The sequence below is a fragment of the Pteropus medius genome, unplaced genomic scaffold (genome assembly GCF_902729225.1).
Source record: "Pteropus medius unplaced genomic scaffold, Ma_sr-lr_union100, whole genome shotgun sequence".
Lineage (NCBI taxonomy): Eukaryota > Metazoa > Chordata > Mammalia > Chiroptera > Pteropodidae > Pteropus > Pteropus medius.
In genome coordinates, this window is record NW_024344241.1 from 7,739,106 (window position 1) to 7,762,766 (window position 23,661).

General features: G+C 34.1%; 1 protein-coding gene and 1 pseudogene across 4 annotated transcripts in view; one reads left to right on the forward strand and one right to left on the reverse strand.

Annotated features, from left to right (window-relative positions):
- GMDS (GDP-mannose 4,6-dehydratase) overlaps positions 1 to 23,661 on the forward strand; it is a 603,038-nt gene that overhangs the window by 260,652 nt on the left and 318,725 nt on the right. For all 4 annotated transcript variants that reach the window (XM_039869468.1, XM_039869467.1, XM_039869470.1 and 1 more), the window contains exons 5-6: positions 4,485 to 4,677; positions 5,497 to 5,601. In XM_039869468.1, the coding sequence (XP_039725402.1) occupies positions 4,485 to 4,677; positions 5,497 to 5,601 (298 nt within the window). The remainder of the gene's footprint in view (positions 1 to 4,484; positions 4,678 to 5,496; positions 5,602 to 23,661) is intronic.
- LOC120607772 (uncharacterized) lies at positions 10,171 to 10,286 on the reverse strand (annotated as a pseudogene).

The following is a 23,661-nucleotide window of genomic DNA, read 5'->3' on the forward strand; positions in this document are numbered from 1 at the left end:
TTAGATAATGCATATATAAGTTTAAAAAAACAGCCAATGAGAGAAAAAAAAAACCAACATGCTCTTAACTGTTCAAACTTGATTGATTTTATCACAAAGACTGAAAATATTGGATATGAATTTATATAGTGGCTTGACAGATACTTAGGGTTAAAAAGGATCTTAAATATCATCTATTTCTTCATCTGTAATCTATGAATCCCTCAACAAAACCGTATGTGTACGCACATGCATGCGTGCACTTGTATGCACTCTCATGCATATATATGTTTCTTGTCAGAATGTCTGAGACTTTCATGAGATCCTTACAGAGTCTGGGTCTCAGAAAGGCTGAGCCCTGCTTTTGTTGTGAGCAGCATTTCAGGAGTGGAGACCTGCTTTCATTCCCAGCTTTGTTGCTTCCGGCTTTTAGTATGACTTTAAAGTGACAAGCAATCTCTCGGAACCTCAGGACCTGGTTTCTGTTTCTCCTAGAATTGTTGGAAAGCTCCAATAAAAGCATTTTAAAATTGTAAAGTGTCATATAAATGTATAATTGTGGCACTATGAGAAAACTATAGCCAGAGAGAGTGGTCAAGTGGTTTGCTCAAAGGATACCCCCAAGTGGTCCTAGAACCCTGACACCTCCATCTACTGAGGCCTGCTCAGTGCACTGTACCCTCAACATGGGGCCACAGCTTTTCCTGAAAACACAATGGCTCAGTACTAAGACCATTCAATGGGGAAAGAATAGCCTTTTCAATAAATGGTGTTATTAGTACAACTTAATATCCATATGCAAATGATAAATTCAGACCTCTGACCTATACCATATATAAAAAATAACTAAAAACTAACTGGATTGAAGACCTAAATATAATAAATAAAACTATAAAACTCTTAGAATAAAACATAGGAATAAAACTATATACTCGGGTTAAGCAGAGCATTCTAAGTTATGACACCAAAAGCACAAATGACAGAAGAAAAATTGGATGAATTGGACTTTGTGCTTTATAGGACACAAAGAAAGTGAAAAGTGTTTGTATACCTTAAACTTACACAATGTTATGTCAGCTATATCTCAATATAGAAAGAATTAAAAAGAAAGTGAAAAGACAACCGTCAAAATGATAGAAAATTGCAAGTCATATATCTGATAAGAGATTTTTATTCAGAAGATGTAAAGAATTTTTACAACAATAATGAAAAGATAAATAACCCAACTTAAAAATGAGTCAAGAATCTGAATAGACATCATTCTAAATAAGATATACAAATGGCTAGTAAGCACATGAAAATATGCTCAACATCATTAGTCATCAGGGAAATGCAAATCAAAACCACAATGAGAAATTTGTCTGGATCCACTTAAGACTTTTAATAGCCAAAGCAATCTTGAGAAGGAAGAACAAAGCTGGAGGCATGACACTTCCCTAATTTCAAATTATATTACAAAGTTGTAGTAATCAAAACAGTATGGTATTGGCATAAAAACAGACACATAGATCAATGGAACAGAATAGAAAACTCAGAAATAAACCCACACATAGATAGTCAATTAATTTAGACACAGGATTCAAGAATATACAAGGGAGAAAGGATAGTCTTCAGTAAATGGTGTTGGAAAATTGTATAGCCTCAGGCAAAAGAATGAAACTAGACCATTATCTTACACCATACACAAAAACTAACTCTAAATGGATTAAAGACTTGAGCATAAAACCTGAATCCATAGAAGTCCTAAAAGAAAACATAGGCAATAAGCTTTTGATATAGGTCTTGGCGATGATTTTTTGGATTTGACACCAGAAGCAAAAATAAACAAGTGTTTCTACATCGAACTAAAAAGCTTCTGCACAGCAAAGGAAAACATCAACAAAATTAAACGGCATTCTGCTGAATGGGAGAAATAACTGCAGATCATATATCTGATAAAGGGCTAATATCCAAAATAAACAAAGAACTCATACAACTCAATAGAAAAAAAAATCCAACTTAAAATGGTCTGAAGAACTCAATAGACATTTTTCCAAAGGAGACATACAGATGGCCAACATGTCTTGAAAAGTTGCTCCATATCACTAATCATCATGGAAATGTAAATCAAAACCACATGAGATATCACGACACACCTGTTAAAAAGGCTGTTATGAACTAGACAAGAGATTGTAAGTGTTGATGAGGATGTAGAGAAATGAGAACCTTTGTGTACTATTGGTGTAGCCACTATGGAAAACAATTATAGAGGTTCATCAAAAAATTAAAAATAGACTAACAAATGATTCAGCAATTTCACTTCTAGGGATTTATCCAAAGGAAACAAAAACCCTAACTCAAATATCTGCACCCTTATGTTCATTGCAGTATTATTTACAATAGCCAGGGTATAGAAACAACATAAGTATCCATCAATGGAAAAAGATAAAATCCTGCCATTTGAGACAACAGGGATAGACCTTGAGAATATTATGATAAGTGAAATAAGTTAGACAGAGAAAGACATACTATAAGATTTCACTTACATGTGGAATCTAAAAAATGAAAAGAAGTGAACTCATAGATAGAACATTTTGGTGGTTGCCAGAGGCAGGGTAGTTGGTGGTGAGCAGTGGGCAAAATGGGTGAAAATGGTCAAAAGATACAAACTTCCAGTTATAAAATAAGTCATGGGAATGTTATGTACTGCATGGTGACTGTAGGTAATAATAATAATAAATTTCAAATAATACTTGTATATTTGAAAGTTACTAAGAGTAGATCTTAAAAATTCTCATCACGAGAAAAAAAATAACTATGCTTGGTGATTGCTGTTAACTAGATTACAATATATTATCAAGTCATAATATGTTACATTTATGTTGTACATCCGAAACTAATATAATGTTATGTGTTAATTATGTCTCAATTGAAAAAATAACACAAAACCATACCTAGTATGATATCTGTAATCAAAAAGACAGACTACAGCAAATGCTGGGTAAGATGTGGAGCAATTGGAGTCCTCATTAACTGTTGTTGAGCATGTGAAATGGTGCAGCCACATTGGAAAACAGTAAGGCAGTTCCTCAAAATGTCAAACGTAGTGTTACCAAATGACCCTGCTCCTAGGTACATATCCAAGAGAATGAAAATGTGATATGTGAAAGAAGCCGGTCAGAAAAGGACACATGGTAACATGGTATATGATTCCATTTATAATAAATGTCCAGGATAAGTAAATGTTTAGAGACAGAAAGTAGTGACTATTGTGGGGCAGGGTGGGGGTGCGGTGGGCAGAGGGGCGGAAGGGGAAGATGGGAAGTGATTGCTAATGGGTACAGAGTTTATTGTAGGGATGATGACAGGTTCTGGATTAGATGGTGGTAATGATTGCATAATGCTGTGAATATACTAAAAACTACTGAGTCATAAACTTTAAAAGGGCGAATTTTATGCTATGTAAATTTTACCCAATAAATTGTTATTTAAAAAGAATAAAATAGTGCCAATCGTGCTTTCTTGCCTTGGAAAGATTGTGAGATACTTTTTTTCTATTTTATCTCAAGGCTGCCATGTGAGCTTTACTGACAGGCCTAGATGACATGAGTTTAGTGTCTGAGTTAGGAATCTGGTTAGCAATCGCCTAAGTTACGTTAATACCCTGTATATAGACAAGGCTACAACTTTTGCTCAGGGGACACGCAGGACTGAGCTGTAATGAAGCCAGTAACCTCAGTCACCCTAGAGGGGTTTTTTTTCCAGGTGAACATTGAGGTCATTCACCAGGCAGCAGAGAAGCATGTCTGCATTTTGTCCAGCTATATTTGGACATTAAGTAAACCAGTGACATTTTTAGCCTTGTTATTTTAAGAGGTTTGAATATTAGGTAAATTTGTTTATTGTGCTTATAAATAATTTAGGAAAAAAGCATATCAGTCACATTTTTAAAGAATATGTTAAAAAACTGTAAAATATTGAATTATTTCTTAGCATCCTCTTAGAAATCATTCAATTCAATTTACATTAGTTTCTTGCTGTGTTCAGAGTCTCATAATGAAAAGATTATACATATGTAATATACTAAAAATCATTCTTGTATCTTAATTTAAAATAGAATATGAAACAATTCTTTTTAAAACTGACTGTGTTCTAAAGTACATAGTCTCAATCTTCTGTGTGCATAAAAATTAACTGGGACTCATTAATAATGTGCATTTCCTAGGCCCTCACCCCTAAGAGACTGGTTCAGTCTTTATTTTTAAGGAACACCCCGGTATTCAGCTTAGAAGTAGGAGGTGATATGTCTGGTTATACAGTTCTTCATTTTACCTCGTATTCTTAATTTCTTAAGGTATTTTCTAGCCATTTGGTGTTAGAAATAGATGATATCCACATTCTTAGTCTGCTATTCACAAACATAACTTTTCTAAGTGTGTGAAATTGTAAAAAGTCTTTGTTTTCTCCAGTCAACATCTTTGTTGCTGTTACCCTTAATATAGCACTTCCTTTCCTGCTCTTTCCAGATTTCTTTTGACCTGGCTGAATATACTGCAGATGTTGATGGGGTTGGCACTTTACGGCTTCTGGATGCAGTTAAGACCTGTGGCCTTATCAACTCTGTGAAGTTCTACCAAGCCTCCACAAGTGAACTTTATGGGAAAGTGCAAGAAATACCCCAGAAGGAGACCACTCCCTTTTATCCTCGGTCGCCATACGGTGAGAACAACATGTGCCACTTTCTTTGTGTGTATGGGGCGTTTGTGTGTTCCTGCTTTAATTCTGTTCATGTCTCATGGCTGAAGTCATTTGGGTGTGAGATTAACATTAAGATAAACTAAAGTGACTAGACTTGTTGAGAAGCATACCTTTATACATTGCTAACTACAAGTATTTGCTGCCATTGCCTCCAGGGTGGAATTACCACCTCACCTCACCAGTCCATGCTCATTCAGCCCTTTCATGCAGATCACTTTGAAGGGAAAATTAAACTAAACATGATTTTTTTTTCTGAAATGTTGTGGGACTGTGCTGAAGTGATAAGGTTTCATGTTTTTTATCTCCCCGATGAAAGCCTCCCTGAGTTCAAACCTTTAAAAAAAATAAGGTCTATTACATCTTACATATTTGTAAAAAAGTATTCATGAAAGACTTAAGTGATAAAGTTTTGAAGCAGCTAGAATAGTGAGATCCCATATTTTTTCACTTTTTAATTTCTTAATACTAAGAAAAACAAATAAGACCTAAGAAGGTCCACTTGATACATGGCACACACTATAATTGAAGTCAGTTGGATTGTAAAACAAAGAACCATGGATATTACAAAAGTAAGAAATTCTTAAATATTTCCTTGTGCACATTATTAACTGGCAAAGAAGCCTTTATTTTGTCTTTGGCTTTTAAGTCTTTTTTTTCTATTTTGATACATTACAAATTGTAGTTTGTGTAAGTTGTTACTTGTTTAAGATGAATGAAAATCACTGTTTTTAAATACTAAGACACTGTCTTTTACTTGCTTTTTAAAAATTGTCCCAACAGGAGCAGCAAAACTCTATGCCTACTGGATTGTGGTGAACTTCCGTGAGGCATATAATCTCTTTGCAGTGAATGGCATTCTCTTCAATCATGAGAGTCCGAGGAGAGGTTAGTAAATATATTAATGGAAAAGAGAATTTCAGACTTTAACAATGACAACAAAAAGTTCTATATATATTCTGGGGAAATTTTCACATTTTTTCTTTTATGGACGTCAGAAGTGGTGAATGAAGACATGTAAATCCAGCCTTAATTACTTAATAAATTTACTAGGTTTTTTTCCCAGCTTGAAAAACTGAACATTGTTACAATGTTATCATTTTTATTGGTAGGTCTTATCAAGCATGTTTTCAACCTAAGTATTAGGAAGCTTCCCAATGAATACAAAGGAATAAGCAATAAACTAATGATTATCTCCAGAAGCCAATCTTATTCGTATAGACTCAACTTGTAGAATCTGTGTTTTTTTTTTTAATCTTGAATCAGTTGAATATTCAGTAGTTTTTCTTTACATTCCACTTTAACAGGCATACAGAAATTGCTATGCTTCTAGAGTATATTTTAAAATAAATTTGAAATCAGTTCTTATATTTAGAATCATTATCAGTTTTCAAAAAATCACATTTGTTTGCATTGTCTTGTTCCCTTTTCATAGTTGTCCTTGAGACTGTTAGCAACATATTAGGTCTCCTGTTCCAAATATTCTGTTTTAAATAAGAAAATGTGTATTTCTTTCATTATTTACCGAAGCATGAAAAATCTACACTCTTTACAATTTAAAAATTACCTGTTCAATCTAAGAATTTTTGTTAAATTTCACTATCACTTAGCCTTTTATCTTGAGAATAAATGAGAAGTCCAGTGTTATAAGGTTTTTCATGCCCAACAAATAGTAATGCTTATATCTTTTTTCAGTGAAATTTTATGTGACTATATAGCCACATAAATAAACCAAGTTATGAAGAAAGATTAAAGTGACAGATTTATAAAGGTATCTTTAGTGTCAGTACATTTTTAAAATAATTTTTTAATGTTTCAATTACAGTTGACATAATATTATATTAGTTTCGAATGTACAACCTAGTGATTAGACATTTCTATAAGTTACAAAGTGATCTCCCTGATAAATCTAGTACCCATCTGACACCATACATAGTTGTTACAATATTATTGACTTTATTCCTTATGCTATACTTTATATCCTCAAGACTATTTTGTAACTACCAATCTGTACTTCTTAATCCCTTTGCCTTTTTCATCCATCCCCTCAGCCCCACTCCCATCTGGGAACCATCAAAATGTTCTCTGTATCTGTGAGTCTGTATCTGTTTTGTTTGTTCTTTTTTTTTTTTTAAATTCCACATATAAGTGAAATCATATGGCATTTATCTTTCTCTGTCTGACTTCACTCAGCACGATATCCTCTAGGTCCATGTTGTTACATATGACAAGATCTCATTCTTTTTTTTATGGCTCAGTAATATTCCATTGTATATGTATACCACATCTTCTTTATCTATTCATCCATTGATGTACACCCAGGTTGCCGCTATATCTTGGCTCTTATAAAAAATGCTGCATTGAACATATGGGTGCACATGTCCCTTTAAAGTACTGTTTTGGGTTTTTTTGGATAAAATAACTACAAGTGGGATTACTGGGTTCTTCTTTGTCTCTTGTTAAAGCCTTTTTTTAGAAGTCTATTTTGTCTGGTATAAGTATTGCTACCCCAGGCTTTTTTTCTCATTTTCATTTTCATGAAATATCTTTTTCCATCCCTTTAATTTCAGTCTGTATTTGTCTTTCCATCTGAAGTAAGTCTCTTGTAGACACCATAGGTGAGGGTGTTGTTTTCTTATTCATTCAGCTACCCTGTCTTTGATTGGAGCATTGAATCCATTTACATTGAAAGTAATTGTTGATTCATAGGTAGTTATTGCCATTTTATTATTTATATATTTAATCTTTCTTTTTTTTCTTCTTCCTCTTTGGGAAGCTCTTTATTTCTTCTTCAATTTTAAATGATAGCTTTGCTGGGTAGAGTAATATCGGTATAGGTCCTTGGTGTTCATCACTGAATATTTCATGCCAGTCTCTTCTGGCCTGAAAAGTTTCTGTTGAGAAATCAGCTGACAGTCTCATGGGAGCTCCCTTGTCAGTAACTGCTTTTCTCTTGCTGCTTTTAAGATTCTCTCTTTGTTTTTAACCTTTGGCATTTTAATTATAATGTGTCTTGGTGTGGGCCTCTTTGGGTTTATATTGTTTGGGACTCTCTGTTCTTCCTGGGCTTGTGTGTCTATTTTCTTCACCAGATTAGGGAAGTTTTTCATCATCATTTTTCCAAACAAGTTCTCAATTCCTTGCTCCCTCTCTTCTCCTTCTGGCACCTCTATGATGTGAATGTTGATATGCTTGATGTTGTCCCAGCAGCCCCTTAAAACTATTCTCATTTTTTTGGATTCTTTTTTCTTTTTGCTATTCTGATAGGGTGTTTTCTGCTACCTCATCTTCCAAATTGCTGATTAGAACCTCTGCTTCATCTAATCTACTGTTGATTGCCTCTAATATATACTTTATTTCAGTTATTTTATTCTTTGGTTCCATAGTGTTAGTACATTTTTATTTTACAATTGTGTAGTTAAAAAATTCCCATGATGTGCTGTTAAAGCATGAGAGTCCATCCTGTCATAATCTGTTGCACAAAAGGAAAATAGTTAATAAGCAGCCAGAATCATTTCTTTAATTAACTTTGTGGTTCTGAGTGCCCTTAATAGAGGAAAATGGAAAAGGAAGAGCTTTGCTATCCTTGCCTACAGCATTTGGTATGCAGGATATTTAAAAAATCTGTTCAGTAAATTTCATATCAAGTTTGGATAGAGAAAAGCATTCTTAGTTGTAGAATGAAAAGAAATTTGAATATACCCTCTGTTTACATATCTGATAATGAGAATTATTTTTGTCTTTGTTGATGTTAATCTCTTTTAAAAATTTGTTTTAAAATTAATACTTCTCTTTTATTTAAAAGAAAAGTAAATACTAGAGGATGGTATAAGGAGAAAAGTAAAAGTTTTCTTCCTTTTATTGGCTCCCAGCCCTGTCCTTAGGCCCACCGTTAACATTCCTTCAGAAATGTTCCAAGTATCTTTATTGTCAATGTACAAATAGGGTTATTTTATACATAATCTTCTGTTTCTAGGGCTTTTGTTAAATGTTTTTTAAAAATATTTGACATTGTAGCATATACCACTTGTTTTATTATCTATCTGGAAATCAATGATATCTCATTTTTTAATTTCATTTATATAACTAAATAATGAAAAATTATAGAGGTATATGTGGAAATGATATAATACTTATTTGGTAGGAAATCTGATACTTATAACATTTCTTGAAACTTGAAAATTAATTTTAATATTAGATTAACCTGACATTAATATTGTGGTTTCATCACAATTATTTTCTGAGGAGATTCTTTGCCAGATTGAGAATTCTTTAATGGTTAGACTGTATTGAACTCTTAAATCTTCAGCATCTAACACAATACCTGTATTCTTATAAGCATTCAATAAATATGAATGAATGAATGAATGAATGAATGAACGAATATTTCATGTGTCAGTGCCTGGACTTGAAAGCTAAGCAGTCTGAATTAAAGAACTATAGGAATTTATAGGCTAGTTTAAAATAAATGTTTTATCGATTTCATGCATATAGTAATTGAAGAGAAACCATTTTGATTCAGTTTGATATGCTTTAATAAAAAGATAAAATTTATTTTTAATTAATAATCTTAGTTTGCATACCCATATTGCTATAGTACTTTATTTTCTTAAGTAGGTTGAGCATCAGTCCCTTGCCATGCTATCATAGGAAGCAAACATCATTTTTTTAGACAATGCAGTGGTAAACCTCAATTAAGTCTAAAATATGAAATCACAAATGCCTAATAGAGCCTTAACTGATACAGCTTTTTGGGGACATGTACTTTTTCTCTAATGAAAAATAATTGACAAAGCCCCTTTTGACTGCATGAATAACATTTCATGAGAATTTCTGACTTTAAAAAGTATGGAAGAAGTATTTTCTAATATAAACATATTTTAGAACAGAATTTGGCAAAGTGTAGCTCATGGGCCAAATCTAGCCAACCAGCCTAATTTTATAAATAAAGTTTTATTGCAGCACAGCCATAGCCATTTGTTTACAGATTGTCTATGGCTGTTTCACATTAGAGACTTGTGGCCTATAAAGCCTAACATGTTTACTGTTTGGCCCTTTAAGAAAAAATTTTCCAGCTTTGGCTTTAGAATAGTTAGCTCCTCAAAATCAAGAAATTTTCAACTGGACTTAACATGGCTTTTCTTAAGCTAGCAAGATAGTCATATAGAATGATTGTCAATAAATATTAAAGTCAAATAATGTCAGTAGTTAACCCATCCATAAGCAGAGTTCCTGAAGCATTTTTGTCGGTTGGTGTTTTGTTGTGCTTTCTGAAGTACTGAGGTGTGGAACCAAATAAGTTAGTCACTGACTAAAGATCTATAGCGTAGTTCATCCCAGCAATTCTTGCTCCTAATTTGACATTTTTTCATTACGTGTCTGACTATTATATGTTTTTTCTCCATTCCAATCCTTTGTGATTTTATTTATTTTTTAATTATTTGTTATTATTATTTATGCCTACAGCACCTGGTCTTCCTAGGTGGTCTCCCATCCAAGTACTAACCAGGCCCGACCCTGCTTAGCTTCCAAGATCAGACATCGGGCTTGTTCAGGGTGGCATGGCCATAGACCATGGACCGTGGCTCCACTGGGGCATGGACCCAGGACCTTCTGCATGTAAAGCAGACATGCTACCCACTACACTATGGAACCACCTCCATTTTGTGGTTTTATTTTTAAAGTACTTATTTTGTTTCACTAAGAGAAGTTTATAATACCACTAAAGATAATTGGGATCACATGTGGTTGGCACAGAACTGACAGGTGGAAATTATTGATCTAGGAAATAAAGCCATTGATCTAGGAACTTGGACTCTGTTTTCCTGGGTTAGTCATCCAATCATTCTTTTAATTAAGACAGGATGATTGATACACTCATGCTTTAGATTTGCTTTTTATAAAATGGAGGCACTTTAGTAATATTTACTACACTTAATATGAATAAAAGTTAAAATTCTAGAATTGTACATCCATAAAGGCATGAAAATATATGTATCATTATATGTTCTGTGAATAACTGTTATGTGTTATATAATGATGTTTACAGATACTGACAAGGTGCTTTTATTTATAAGCACTCAACTTTTTAAAATAAAAAAAGTACCATTCTTTTTTTAAAGAGGATTTTTTTTTATGAATAAATTGCACAAACTGACATGTATCTGAAAAACTTTTCCTTTCATATGGTTTCTTCAAATTTGAAATTCTTTATCTAATAGTTTCATTTACATATCTCTGTATCTATATGTGCATAAATACAGTGTTCTGTTTGCCACAAATATGCCTGCCTATGGTGACACCTTTCTGTTGGAAATACAGATTTACATATTCTCTATTTAGGGAATAAAGTCTGTATTTAGTATCTAGAAATATTAAATTTCTCTAAGGAAAATATTTAGTTGCTAAGTTTCTTTTAAAGGCTAATCAGTTCATAAAATTGTAATGGCATAAAGCTTTTAACTATATAAACAATGGAAAAAATGAGAACGTTTTTAATTAAAGTCACTTATGAATCGGGATATTAGAGTTTCTTTTCAAATATATTGCTTATCAATTTCTTAAATTTAAGATTATCCTATAAACCAGAATATTAAAAGCAAGCCTGTTAGTAATATTTCTAGTTTCGATTTTATTTTACTTTAGAAGATAATATAACAGGAATGAATACCTACTGTTAATCACCAAAATAAACTATTTTGCCAATTATGTTTTATTCTTATATGAGCAGACTACTTTGGCATTCACAAATAAAATTTTGCCAACCTTTAAAAATTATAAATAATAATATATTGTAAATAAAATAATATATTGCAAAATACAAAAATTGTATTTTGTATGATCATTGAGTTAACAAATAAGAGAGATCCTACCTTCTAGTTTTAGCAGATAGAAAAATTATTAAATTAAATTTGACTTGATTTCCTCATTTGATGACTGTAGCCATTTGTGATTACGAGTGTCATGCACATCATATTGAACTTTTACTTTTTGAATGTGCCTTTCTCATTTTCAATATGAGTGTAGAATGAGTGTTTAGGTTCCTGCAGTTAAGGATTGGTATAGGTTTCTGAGAGATTTCCCTGAGTCTGTGTCCTTGAGGATAAAGCCCACACCAGGAGTGTGCTTGGTGAAAGTTCTCTGCTATCTGATGATGGCAGGTGAGGCTCAAGTATCTGCTGGTTCACAGTAGTGGCACCTGTTTACTTTTGACTCTCACTTGGGTGCCACTGGTTTTGGAGAAGTTCAATTTAAGTGTCTCAGTCTTTTTATGAGGATATTTTTCTTATGTTGACTCATCTTAATATGTGGATCATTAGGTCAGTCTGGACAGTATAGTGACTCCTACTTCCAGAATCAACAGAAGAAGTAAAGTTTGGCTTAGCGAACCTACCTCATTGTCATTAATTTACTAGCAGTGAGTCACATGCAAGTGATTGGCTTCATCCCTTGTATAACTTTAGTCCAAGTAAGAAATCACAATCCATGTTAACAGTGTTATTTCTTCTCTTCTCCCACTTTTCTCCTCTTCCTCCTGACTTCCTCCTTCTCTTCTAAGTGTTTAAGAATAGAACATTTACTCAGCTCTGAATGAAATATCGTCTCTTTGTAGTAGGTTCTTTCATATTCATTCTCCTTCCATGTTTGACCTCTAAATGATGCTCTCTTCCATGTGTAACGTATAACTATACTACCTTCTCTGTGACCATGGATCCTTATAAAGAGACTCCATCACTGCCTTCTTCCTCCAGGAGCTCTTCAGGTGCTGGACTCCCTGTTTTCCCTAGAATTCTAAGATAGCCTAATGAATACCACTGAGAGGCTGGTGCATGTATAGGCCTTTTTTATTTTGTATTTCTTTCTTATTCAAGAGAAACTTTTTATTATTTCACAGCTGAGGGAATCAGAGTAGTTTGGCCATTATTATCATTATCTTCATCAAGTGTTGTAATAGTGAAAAATATTGTACCCATGAGCTGTTTTTGTTGCATTTGACATAATGATTTAATACAGTGCAGATAATTTTACAAGCATTTTGACTAGTTTAACTTACACATTACTTTATGTGTATTTGAAAATTTATATGTACTTTTATTTTTCCTCTAATTTTTAAATTTAAAAATGTGTATTAGCACATTAGATAATATTCTTTCTTTCAAAGAGCTTTTGGAGAATAGACAGCATCCACCTGTATGTATGCTCCTCAAATACTCTCAGAATTTATAAGATCGACAGGAATTTAAAGATCATATTATCCCACTTTTTTCATCAATGAAGAAACTGAAGCAACATGAGATCAAGTTGTCCAAGGTCACAAAATCAAGGAGTGTCAATATTGAGACTAGATATAATCCTGAAGAAGGGCAGAATGACATAAACATCACTCGTATTTGTAGAAATAGCATATATATGAATTTTAGAGTTGAAACTGGAGCAAGTCAACCCCCAGCGCATAGCTGATGCTTGTACCATGGAATGAAGCAAGTGGAGAAGTTGGAAATTTATCTCAATTGTTCTTATCTTTTGTAAAAGATATTAGTTTGATTAAAGGCAAAATTTTTTTCAGACGTTTAGCAGAAATAATTACAGTGAAACATTAGTTTTCTAGTATTAAAATATAAATGTGATATGAAATAACTTATCTTGAGTATGATCAAGAAGTTGACAATGAAGAGAAATAGTACTAATACAAAATACATTGAAAATCATGTGGCAATAAGAAGTAATTAAGTACTTTAAATATACCCATAATTAGCAGTTTTAAGACTACCGCAAATGGATGGTATACTACTGTTGTTTAGATATTGAGCCATTTTTAGATGATACAGCACATTCCTTTAAATACGGGCTTCATAAGAAATCATATATATCAGTCTAAACACAGTATTCACCTGACTGAGAGAATGTGACATTTCAAGGTTCATGAACTTGTGGTTTTAAGTTTTAGATTTGAGCTTTCTTTCCTAGCTGCCAAATGTTTTGCTTCTTAAAATGTCTAACTATATTTATTACCATAAATTAATCTTCATATTTTTAAAACTATAATTTATGTGAAAATTAACTACTTAAGTCATAGCAAGATTTTGAATAATTTTCCCCTTCATTTTTTCTGAAGATTTTTTTTATTCATTGCTTTAAAGATAAGAGTAAAACTCAAGGATAGTGGTTCTCAACAGGGGGTTGAGAATAAGGGTGGGGAGAGTATGACTTTGCCCCTCACAGGACATGTGAAAATATCAGAAGATACTTTTGGTTGGTACAAATGGAGGCTAGGGATGCGCCTAAACAACCTACAATGCACACGACAGTCCTAACAGCAAAGAATTACCCAGCCCAAAATGTCACTATACTGAGGGTGAGAAACCCTGCTATAGAATTTCACCCTCACATGTTATCATCAAATTGAGATGAATGTCATCTATAAGACTAGGATTTTATTTTTCTTTATATATCACTTTTACTTTGTAGTAGATCCTTAATAGAACTTTAGCAAACATTTACCTTAACACAAGAGAAAAAAAATCTGATTTAAATACCTCCATGTGAAACTATTTAGGCCTTAGGTATTCTAGTCTACTGCAGCTCAAACCCAAGTCAGGGAACCCCAGATAAGAATTATCTCAGGGCTCTCCTAATTATTTGGAGAATTCTCACTTTTGTGACCCACTGGTCCACAGAACCATGTCCCGGTGGGCCCATGACTCTCCCTTCACTTCCAAAATAAATTAGTGTAATTATCTTTTGTTATAAATTATAACAAGAACAAAGCTTTCATTTGGGAATAAGTTGTAGAGTCTATGTTCTGGCTTTGCTATAAGACAACCATTAAAATGGATTTGAGATCATTTTCAATGCATAAGATTACAGTAATAATGTGAGAGGTTCACATTATTTGAGAATTTTCCTTTAAAATTATTCCAATTCATATATATTTGAGTGCTTTTGGGGATAATAGAATGCATGATATAAATTAGATAAATGGAACTTGTTTTTATTTAATCCCAGTAGGCAGAAAGCGCTTGCTGCTGCGCACGCTCTCTCTCTGTCTCTCTCTCTCTGTATGTGTGTGTGTAAATAAAATAATCTTTTTACAGATTACTAAATTAGTATTTGCCAGCCTGAGTAACAAATTCAATTTGTGCTGCTATACCGATATGAAGGTACAAATGAACCAATATCAAACAGCCCAATATTTTATTTGTATTTCTATCTATTAAAGATACCTTGTGTCTTTTTTTTCAGATGAGCTTCATAGCCTTAAGTTATTGAAAAAAAAGGGGTAGCTACCCATTATGAAATGAAGGAATAAAGTAATCTCATGTTACAGTCCAACAGTACATTATAGATTTTACACAATACAATTTTGTCTATGTAAATGGTTAAATTTTTGGCCACTCACCTTGGATCCACCAGGTTCTAGGCTGCCTTTCTGGTTGAGTACAAAGTGACATCATTTAGTTTGTAGATTGTAATACTTCACAGATGACATGTACGCTTGGAGCTGTTGCCTATATTATTCTTTGTGGAGAGATGAGGTGTAATTGCTTAAACATGAAAGACTTTTGAAGCAATAGTTGGTCTAATTGAGGTGGTTATTACCACTAAACAAAGTAAAGTGTTTTTCCCACCTACTGAGGTGAAGCTTCTGGGATTGTTAAATTGATTTCTTAAACTGTTTTATAATTTCTGTGATATTTACATTGAAACCAAACTGATGACTGTCTGGTATCATATAGCACAACTCCCCCAGTATAAGCAGGGAGTGTACACAGCGGTTAAGAGTGCGTTAAGCCTCTCAGAGCTGGGCCTAGATGGGTTCAACTTGACCACGTTACTTACTCAGGCCTCAGTTTCCTCTTCTGCCTTGATAATAATGCCTACCTACTAGGTGCATAGTGAGGATAAACGAGACAATATATTTACCTATGGGTTCATAATAAAGTCATATGTGAAAAAGATAGATTCAGTGCCTGGTAGATTTTGAACATTTGTTTGTTTCCTTTTTCCTACTCTTTTCTTCCCTCTTTTGTATTTTTAGTGCTGAGTCCTACCTAAGTATTAGTTTCTTCACTCCTCTTCTAAGGTGAAAGACTGTTGGAACCCTATTTGTGGGGTTTTGTGGCTACTGGAATAAAACTAGGACAGTGAGAAATTTGAATCCAGCAGGGCACGCCCATTAGAGATGGTTTTAAACCGAAAACTGAAAACGTATTAATGATGTTTACAGATGAATCAGAGTGGTCACTGAGATATCTATGACTTGCAAAAAGAAAAAATGTATTGAGAATTGCTGGAATCACAGGAAAAGCCATTTACAAATGAGATTCTGGCAGCTAACCAGTGCAAATTTTTATATTTGAGAAGTCAAGAAAAGATGATGATGATATGGAAGGATATGGTAAACACCAAAGGCCTATGAAAGACCTTTAGGAAAATTAATGAAAACTTTAAGTATTTTAAAAATGATTCACATATTTTTATTAGTGGTCCTTTAACAACCTTATGTGAGGTACAAAATGTTGTTTTGTCAAAAAGTTTCAAACCAGAAAAAAAAAACACAATTTTTTGGGGGAGTATACTAAAAAAATACACATAAGTACAATTATAATTTAAATTTTATTGAGTACAATTATAATTTAAATTTTATAGATTATAGGATAAATTGCAAATTTTTTCACGATGGCATTTTTCCCCCCAAATTTAGGTTGAGTCAGAGCTTTCTTTTTCATTATTTATTTTGGAATTTTGTTCCCCCTTTTTATTGGTTCAGATTCAGCTAACAATGCAGAAGTATTCAACTGCTTGGATTCAGTCCAGGTTACACCACTTACTAAATGAGTGACTTTTGCCAAGTTTCTAAGTCTCTCTGAGCTTCAATTTTCTCATCTATAAATAGGATAATAATAGTCTTTATTTAGGATTGTTGTACACATTAAAGGAAATACTGTTAGTAAAGTTATTAACATACTATTATTATTACTTCAGCCACTGCTACTACTAATGTATCTGAAGAAGAAGGGTCAGTTTGTGCCACCTCACAATTTAAAATATAATATTAATAGCAAGGAGTAATAAAAGGGGAAATTAACAAAGGGATAGACAATTTATCTTTCCTGAGCAAGTTAAGAAGTTGAGCTTTCAGACTTTGGAACCTGGTAATTAAGATAGATAAGATGTGAAAAAGTAAAAAAGAAAATTGAACATGAAGTATTGGTAAGAATAATATTCTACACTTCTGTTGTGTATTGGGTGTTTACTTTGCAGAGTTCATTTAAAGACTAAACTCTGCAGAAGAGATTCTTCTAGATAGAAGATTTAAAACACATATTACTCTGCTGTGTTCACCCTTTGTAGAAGGAAACTTATTCTATAAGAAAATACTGATTGCAAAAGAAAAAGATTACAAAAGAGCTACAACACTCCGGATCCACAGTCAACAATATGGGAAGCCCAGTGGAGGAATCAAAGCCTTGCATAAAAAGGAGCTGATAATGACTTAGTACTTAAAGACTGCATTTGGCCAGTGCATAAGCCTATACTAAAACATAATATAAACTTCTGGGAACAAAACCATCAGGGCAGACCAGCCTGCGAGGGGCACAATGAAGAGAATCTGCCTGAAACAGAACAGTTCCTTAGGTTAAGATCAATGCATGTATGTGTGCGTGTGCGTGAGTTGGGCTGAGGGAGGAGGTGTGAGAGGGCATTGGAAATTTTTACCAAAACTGCTGAATATTCTTTATAGTTTGTTAGACAATTGTAAATATACTTACAGCAAGTATAGTCTAAGTTCAGCCTAAAAATCTAAGAGTAGGATCAGCAACACTTGAAGTTGAGACACGTAAGTAGGTATGAGAAAAAGAGATGGTGGAAAGTAAGGCAGTATAGGGTTTTTTTGTTTGTGTATTTGTTTGTTTGTTTGTTTTTAAAGAAATTTGAGGCTAGAGAACTAAGGATACAAGAAGTACTCCTTTGGGTATCAGATTATAAATTGACAGCATGAGTTAGGAAGGGGGTATCCCTCACTTCCAGTTGTGAAGTACAACTCATTGAGGGAACTGCATTGACCATTGAAACCTAAAGACCTGTGCAGCTTTGAACTCTCAGGGGAGCAGCAACCCATGTAACAAGTAGAATTCTTATGGAGAATACTGATGACTGGTTCCTCCCTCAAGTAGTGCAATGCTAGTAGGGTGAGGATTTTAGACAATTGGTTTTAAGAATATTTAACATTTCTCAGGAACTCCTTTGTAGTTACAGGCTGATGGAATCCTGGGGCTTCGAGTAACCTAAATACATTTAGTAAGCTGTACTTGGATCTTGTCAGAGTCTGGGCTCAACCATTCTCAACAAATTCTTTTGCCATCTTCATATGGTCCTGGTTTAATGAACACTTCCTGGTATTATACAGACATTCATGGCCTGGACAGATCTTAATGACGGGTAGAATACAGATTCCCAGAGTAAGCAAAAGCTTATGTTGAAAAAGGCTTATTACTGTCAGAATAGGTAGATCATTATAACTTCTTAAATGTCTAGTAGGTTTGAGATTTCTTTAAAGGCACTAAAGCAAGATGTACATGAGGATAAGTAGCCCATAATGAGATGCAATTAAGGAAGTAAAAATACAATCTGATCACAAACAAACAAACAAACAAACAAAAACACACAAAAAAACCACACAAACACTTGCTGGCTATGAGAAAGGTAGGTATGCAGCAAAATTTTATCAATGAAATAGGGGAAGCCCCAGTGCCCACAAGATGTTAAAGAAGGCTGTGTTGAAGTACACAGGAAACGTCTCAGCCTTGGCCCAGGTGCCTCTTTAAATCCTAACAATGAATTTGTGCTAAAGGAGCAAAACCTTTTTTTAAGGAAGAGGAAGGAGTTTCTCAGGGGAGCACTGATTAATTTTATTGGAAGAAGACTAAATATTAAGAACCTTAGTACTAATATATTTTCATGTAGCTAGCCATAGCACTGTACACTCTTAGAAGTTTGTGACAATCTCAAGTGCTAGATATTTGGTAATGTTTCTTAAACCTTCAAAGGGAAATATTCCTTATAGGAGGCAAATATAAGACAGGGAAATGAAAATACAAAAAATGAATATAATCTACTCTTCTATGTCCAGCACATGATGTGCTAACATACATATATTAAAAAAAAAAAAATAGCATGTATACCTTTTGTAAGAGATAAGCAGAACTTGGTAGACAAGATAAATACCACTATGTTAATTAAGATTGGTGGCTATGAAAATGAAGCCACTTTTCTAGAATGGATTCGGGGGTGAGGATTGCAGGAGTTGAATGATCCCCATGAGATATGCTCCAGGATCTAGACAGCAAACCTCCACCAGGAGGAAGGACTCTTGGGGGTGGTTACTGATCACTTTGAAGCCTTACCTACTTGGTGTCTAAGGTGGCTGCCCTTCCACATGCTCCTTTCCTCCAGATGCAAGGATGAGCATGCCCTGCAGCCACTTCCCCCAATGCCTCTTGAGACTAGCTTGATGCTTTTAGCATATTCTCTTTTTTCTTGGCTGGATTCTAAGTCTTCTAAGCCTGGAATCTTTAAGCAAAAATCATTATTGAGAAATATCAAGGGTTCTCGATTTAATAGCTTCCATTTTAAAAAAGTTTTTACTTATGGAGCTGTTAATGATACTACTGATGATAAGTAACATAGCAACTAACATTTAGCCCTTACCATGTGCAGGGTACTCTGTTTTCCACTCATTTCTTTTAATCTCTATAATAAAGCTATTAAGAAGATATGGTTATACCCATTTTATAGGCGAAGAGACAGAAGTTTAGAGGGATTAAATTACCTTCCCATAGTGAGTGAAGGGTACAGGATTTGAACCCAGGCAGCTTAACTGTAGAACCCCTAGGATTATCCATTATATTATGCTGGATCCTAAAATGGCCTGTCTCTTCAGTCACACTTCATTTCCCAAAATAAACTTTATTCTAGTCACATCAGCTTCCTTTTTGACCCTCAGATTTTTCTTCAAGACCTTTATTCCTGTTTTTGACTTTTTTTTGTTTCTTCTTTACTTTCCTGGTTTTTCTTTTTCAGTTTTGTTAAATCCTAAATTTAATTAGTGAAAAAATGAAATGATGAAGCAAAGCATGGAAGCAGATTTTTTCACCTGAATTTTGTTATGTAGTTAACATAGAAACTGTGACAATATATGACTAAGCTATCTTGTAACACAGTCTTTTAACTTTCAAAAATTATATTTTATGGTATTTAGCTTATAGACTATCTAGGGAGTACTATGTCAATAATACAGCTAGATGATAGCTACCTTATTTTTTATAATCCTTTATACTGTTTATTTATTTTCATATGGTTGTTTAATCTGTGTTTTTGTTGATAGCGACAATGTTTATTCTTAAACTGATTTGAAGAACATTGGGTTTTACAGCTCACAGACATTGCTTTCATGCAAATCAAATAAGAGCCTTAAGAGTAATATGTGCAGATCCTAAAATTCAAGGCAAAACTCTTGAACAAAAAAGATATTTGTGTGACAGTTTATCTCCTTGCATGTTGTGTTTTAGTGTCAGTATGTCTTAAAAGTATCTTATCTAACATTGACTGTTAGGATTTCCAGAGAAATAGAACAATAGGAGATATCTGTACATACATGAGATTTATTATAAGGAATTGACTCATGGTTATGGGCGCTGAGAATTCCCATGATCTGATGTCAGAAAGCTGGAGTTCTAGGTGTCGTTTCTGACTGAGGCTAAAGGCCTGAGAACCAGGGGAGCTCATGTTTTAAGTCCCAGTCCGAGGGCAAGAAAAGACCAGTGATCCAGCTTAACACTCAGGCAGAGAGAGAAGAAATTCTCCTTTCATCCACCTTTTTATTCTGTTTAGGCCTCCAAGGGATCAAATTAGGCCCACTTGCATTAGAGCACTATGCTTTATTCAGTCTACTGATTCAATCAAGTGCTAATCTTGCTGGAAACACCTTTACAGATACACTCAGAAATAATGTTTAGCCAGATATCTGGGCACCCCATGGGCTAGTCAAGTTGACATATAATTTTAACCATCATACTGACCAAATTTTTAAAAATCATTACTTAAATTTCCAGAAAATGAACTTAATGCTACATTCCCTATTCTAGTACAGACGTGGTTTCTGTCACTGCTCTGGTGTGCTTTAGAGATATGCTGCTATCATCCTGTGTGCTCCCTCGGCTGCTCCAGTTGAGAACTTAAAGTAGATAAAAGAGTCTCAAGAAGGTATAAGTAGTGATAGAGGAGAAAGACTATGTAACAAATAAGAAAATCATATTTTATCTACCCTGTTTTTTTATTTTCCTTAATATTATACATATATTCCACATCAACAGTTCAGTTGGTGTATACCGACTAGCAGCCAATGCTTATTTCTAGTTCAAACTTTATTTCTAGTTAGTCTTGCCCTTGGATTCTGACCGTTCTTGAAAAATATTTCATAAACTGAAGTCCAAACCAAGTATCAGCAACAGTTATTAAGGAGGAGATAATGTTACTTGGGCAAAAAAAATATCATTTGTACGCATTTGTTTTTAGGATATTGCATATATTTATTTTTCTGTGACAGGAGAGAAAAACAGAAACTCTGTCATGGGAATCAAATAAGATTATAGTGGAAGGAGATGCAGTTGCCTCATTTTATAGACATTTGTCTTGTCCCCATTTTCTATCAGATGAAGAATTTGAATCAAAGGACTTTTAAAGATTTTCTGATATTGTTGTCTTTACACTGGAATGGCAATAAGTCAATACTATTTTTTTTTCTAAGTTTCTTCAAACATGAAATTTGTATGAAATGACCCTGCTTTATTTCTTAAATGGCACTTTGGTTCTGAGTCAAGATGGATGCTAAAGAAGAAACTTAATTCAAAAGATTTAAGTATGAACATTGACAAACAAATCAAACATTGTCATTATGCTACATCACTTTTTGTAAATTCTGAAGCCCAAACATAATATAGAACAGTGCAGGATAAGTCATTTTTAATATTAATAAATGATTTCTATAAAAAGGAGTTGGTTTCAGAAGATGATATACATACCTCTTTATTATTCTCATGCATTTTTCATCCTTATATAAATTGAATGTATTCTCCCATGACAGAAAGTTTGATCCTTCTGCATTATATTCCTCTTCTCTCCTTTTTCTCTTCCTACCCTCCACCTCTTACTATAGAAGTAATAGTAGTCTACAGAGGTCCTGACAAACATGGAGGCTATGAAGAAATTCTGACTAAAATGTGTCAGAAGAGAGACAAACTGCCAAGTATGATCAGATAAATTTTGTCATTTACTGATATTTGTGATGTTATTGTTATGCTTACTGGTGGGTATATCCTTGTAAACCAAACATACCAGTTTAAGAGTTTAATCATTACTTAGAATCTGGAATTGTGGCAAAAGAAATGAAAGTGATAAGTTCATTTTGTACTACATTTACTGATAAAAAGATATCTTACCCTTTGATCTGTAGAATACTCCTACTTTCTTATCGCCCTACCAGAAAATGTTTATTGAAAACCTATCATATTATAGGCACTATACTAGACACAGGTGAAAGAGAGAAGAATATAATGCTTGGCATTAAAATTTTCACAGCTGAGATAAGCAAATTAAAATTTACAATGGAGTGTAACAAAAGCATGTAGAATATGCAAAGAGTGATTGAGGAGCATAGCGGAGCGATGAGGTGATAGTTGGGTAATGAAATGTGGATTAAAGAGGAGAGGGTATGCAGAGAAGAAGAAGGGACTCAGGCCTGCCAAGGGACCTGCACCCACTTGGATGTGGCTAAAAAGAGCTGTGAAATGGGAAAGAAGCAAGAGGAAAAGCTAGAAGGTGGCAGGCAACAGGTCACACATGAATATTGCATTGTCACCAGTGAAGAGAGAAACGTTTGTTATCAGATTTGCATTTAGAACCTGTAAGGTTTAGAACAGATTGGAATGAAAAGAGACTCAGGGCAAGAAGAACATCTGGTAGCAATGGCAGCAATTCTAAGAAAATAGTAAGGACCTGACCAAAAGGAATTATTCACTGAGTTGGAGCTTGTATACCTGAGGAATTATGGTTTAGAAATGGCAAAACTTACATTAGGCTTATGTAGATTAATTATGATGAATGGATGTTATGGTAAGGATGTATCTAGCCTGATCTCAGGGACAACTGAAATCAGAAACTTGGATATCTTCAGAGTGCTCTCTCTTTGCTTTTTGTGTCCATTTTTCTTCCTGTCTTGGTTTTATCGTTTCATACCTCTCTTCTGTGAAGCTGGAACTAGAGTCGCTATCAGCTACAATTACACTACCTGAAAGAAAAATGTTTTCTCCCTCTACTCTACTTGGAAAAGATCTGGTGATGGGCTTGAAGATCTGCCTTGATCAGGTGCCCATCCCTCAACCAATCGCTATAGTAAGGAGAATGTGGTTCTTTGGGTCAGCTTGTGTTAGGCTCATACTCTTAAATAAGTCAGTACAGTCAGGGAGGTGGAGTTGGGCTATTGCCATTAGGATAATTCAAAGAAGGAAGGAACACAAAAATGCCCTTGGGAGAATCTAAAAGTTAGGCAGCCAGCCCAATCATAGTATACTAAGCCTGGATTTGGGATCTGTCGAAGTAGAGTTAGCAAGACTTGAGCAGTTGACTGGACGATTTGAATGAGAAAATGTCAAAGGTGATGAAGAGGCAGCTGGGTAGATGATGAGCCCATTCACTAAGCAGTGACAGCCAAAAAATCATGTCAACTAAGTAAAAGAGACATGAATGAGGTAAAGGTTTTATCCTCTGAGGTGAACAGGAGGGAGACCTGATTGGGAACTTGCTTGTCACACAAAACGATTACCAGGCCATAAGTGCTGCTTGAATTGGAGACTGTAATTAGAATAGGTGTGTGACTTTTTGCCCACA